Source organism: Oratosquilla oratoria, chromosome 3 (genome assembly GCF_046742065.1).
Source record: "Oratosquilla oratoria isolate Oo_2021 chromosome 3, ASM4674206v1, whole genome shotgun sequence".
NCBI lineage: Eukaryota > Metazoa > Arthropoda > Malacostraca > Stomatopoda > Squillidae > Oratosquilla > Oratosquilla oratoria.
This window is the reverse complement of record NC_134779.1, coordinates 21726190-21728735: the sequence shown is the minus strand read 5'-3', so window position 1 is coordinate 21728735 and position 2546 is coordinate 21726190. Positions and strand designations below refer to the sequence as shown.

Sequence of the window (2546 nt, the reverse complement as noted above, 5' to 3'; positions counted from 1 at the left end):
CATGCAACCAATACCCCAGACGGGGTTCTGTCAAACTTGCCAAAATAACTTGTCTGCAGTATATATTTACTTCAAAATAAATTTCAATCCTATAGATAGTTGTTTCATGTCACTAAACATTATTGGGCACATTTTAGGATCTGTAACTGGGTCATTAAATGTGAGTTGTTGTGGTACAGATGAAAGTAAATGGGAAGATATTTGAGGTTTGTTTGAGGAGGATGGATTGGATGTGTTACAGTCTAGTGAAACTACAATGAAGGGTAGTGATGGGTTTGATATAGAAGTGTAGTGGGTGTCAGGAGCAATGAGTGGGCAAAGGCACCCAAAAACAATCCCTAAAGTATTGGTTCCATATTACCCAGTATCCCAGTGTGGGGGCATAAAAACTATGCAAGTTATAAAGTGTTAGAAAAGGGTAAAGAGTAAGTTAAAATTATACTGTTTTGCAGGTAAGACCTGTATACACAGAACAAGAAATGAACGAGGCTTTAAAGAAACAAGAACTCTTTCTACAGGTACAGTTGCATTTATATGCAGGATTTTATGGAAGATATATTTGGCCACATGATTAGCCTTGATATTTGCTTTTATAAACTGATTTTTTATTAAGACTTGTTCAACAGGGTGCAAGTTTAAGACAGTACCAAGAGTTTGAGAGAAAGCTAAAAGCAGTTGAGAAGCAAGAAGAACAAAGGACTATCATAATCACAGGCTTGGAGGAAGAGAATAAAGAGCTCCTGTAGGTTTTAACAGTATTTGATATAATGTAATTTCTCGTAGATAAGATCAGTGTTTTAAAAAGCCCTGTTATAATTGGACAAATACATTTTTTCTCTCCTTTGGCAGATTAGACCTTGAAAATATGAGGAAGTTGTTAATGGAGTCTCTTCGTAGTCAAAAGGCTCGTAAAGTTGAGCATACAAAAGAGGTAGAGGACATAAAGAAAAGGCTTCAGGAAGAAATCAGTATGAACCAAGAAACTAAGGCCCAGCAAGACTTGAAAATGAAGCAGGTGCAAGCAGAGTGTGACAAAACTGAATCTGCCTTTTTTGATTTAGTGAAGTACGTATTCAGAAATTTTCAGTCCTCTGTTACTTGTATATACACACCCTCTTATTGTTTATTTGGCATATATGCATATACCAAAGGCTTTTTCCCCCTTACACGGGGGGTAGCCAAAAAGAAAAAGGCATAGAAATCACTCGCACCCATTTTATTTTCCATATATTCCACTCCCCTCCACCCCCTCCCTCCCTCCTATCTTGGCACCTCCTGGATGACGGGTCATCCCTTCATCCTGTCCACTGCCCTGGGTCAGAAGCAGTGTCGCAAGACACAGCACATCCACAGCAAGGCCGCTTCATAAAATTCGGCGACCCCCCTCTCTGTCCACTCCTGCAGAAAAGGAGAAGATGGGGAGAAGTCCCTTTGGGCTTTGTCAAATTTTTTCATACATACTTCCTCATGTGATGCATGAGGGGGAGTGGGTGGGGGATGGGGGGTGAGGAAGTATGTATAAAAAAGTTTGATGCAGCCCAAAGGGATTTCTCCCCGTCTTCTCCTTTTCTGCAGGAGGGGATGGAGAGAGGGGGTTGCCAAATTTTATGAAGCGGCCTTGCTGTGGATGTGCTGTGTCTTGCAACACTGCTTCTGACCCAGGGCAGTGGACAGGATGCAGGGATGACCCATCATCCAGGAGGTGCCAAGATGGGAGGGAGGGAGGGAGGGAGGGGAGTGGAATATATGGGAAATGAAATGGGTGGGAGTAATTTTTATGCCTTTTTCTTTTTGGTTACTCCCCGTGTAAGGGGGAAAAAGCCTTTGGTATATACATATATGCATGCTTATTGTTTTCCCAAATCTCATCATTTGACAATATTTGTTCCTTCTCTGAAATTAGGAAGTATGAAAGGACTCAAGCCATTGTGAAGGAACAGAAGAATAATGAAGAATCCATGAAATCTTGTATCAAGGATCTTGAATTGAAAATTACCCAGATGAAGGAGACCTTCTCAGAAATACTTAGCATTCATGAAGAGAAGCTTAAACAGTAATTATGCACTATATTTATATTGAATGACAAGGTTGACAAAGATATGGGATGTGTTGTGGATGTATGGGATAAGGGAAAGTCTTTAGGGTAGTTATAAGTGAGAGGACAGAAGACGGGTGAATGGAGATGCATGAGGTGGAATGGGCGGGGGGATGGGGGGTGAGGTAGTATGTGTGAGCAAAATTTGACGCAGCCCGAAGGGATTTCTCCCCATCTTCTATTATGCATGGGGGGGTCGCCGATTTAATGAAGCGGCCTTGCTGTGGATGTGCTGTGTCTTGCGACACTGCTTCTGACCCAGGGCAGTGGACAAGGTGCAGGGATGACCCATCATCCAGGAGGTGCTAAGATAAGAGGGAGGGGGAGGGGTGTGGAGTGTATTCAGGGACGGAATGGGTGGGAATGATTTTATGCCTTTTCCTTTTTGGCTACCTCCCTTGTAAGGGGGAAAAAGCCTTGGTATATATATATATGTATGTATAAGTGAGTA

General features: G+C 42.1%; 1 protein-coding gene across 1 annotated transcript in view; it reads left to right on the top strand.

Moving 5' to 3' along the window:
• Nucleotides 1–452: 452 nt before the first annotated feature.
• LOC143020973 (uncharacterized) overlaps nt 453–2546 on the top strand; it is a gene marked incomplete at its 5' end in the record, with an annotated part of 7088 nt that continues 4994 nt past the window's right edge. The window contains 4 exon segments of the mRNA XM_076178032.1: nt 453–518; nt 627–742; nt 850–1065; nt 1904–2053. Coding sequence (XP_076034147.1) covers nt 453–518; nt 627–742; nt 850–1065; nt 1904–2053 — 548 coding nt within the window.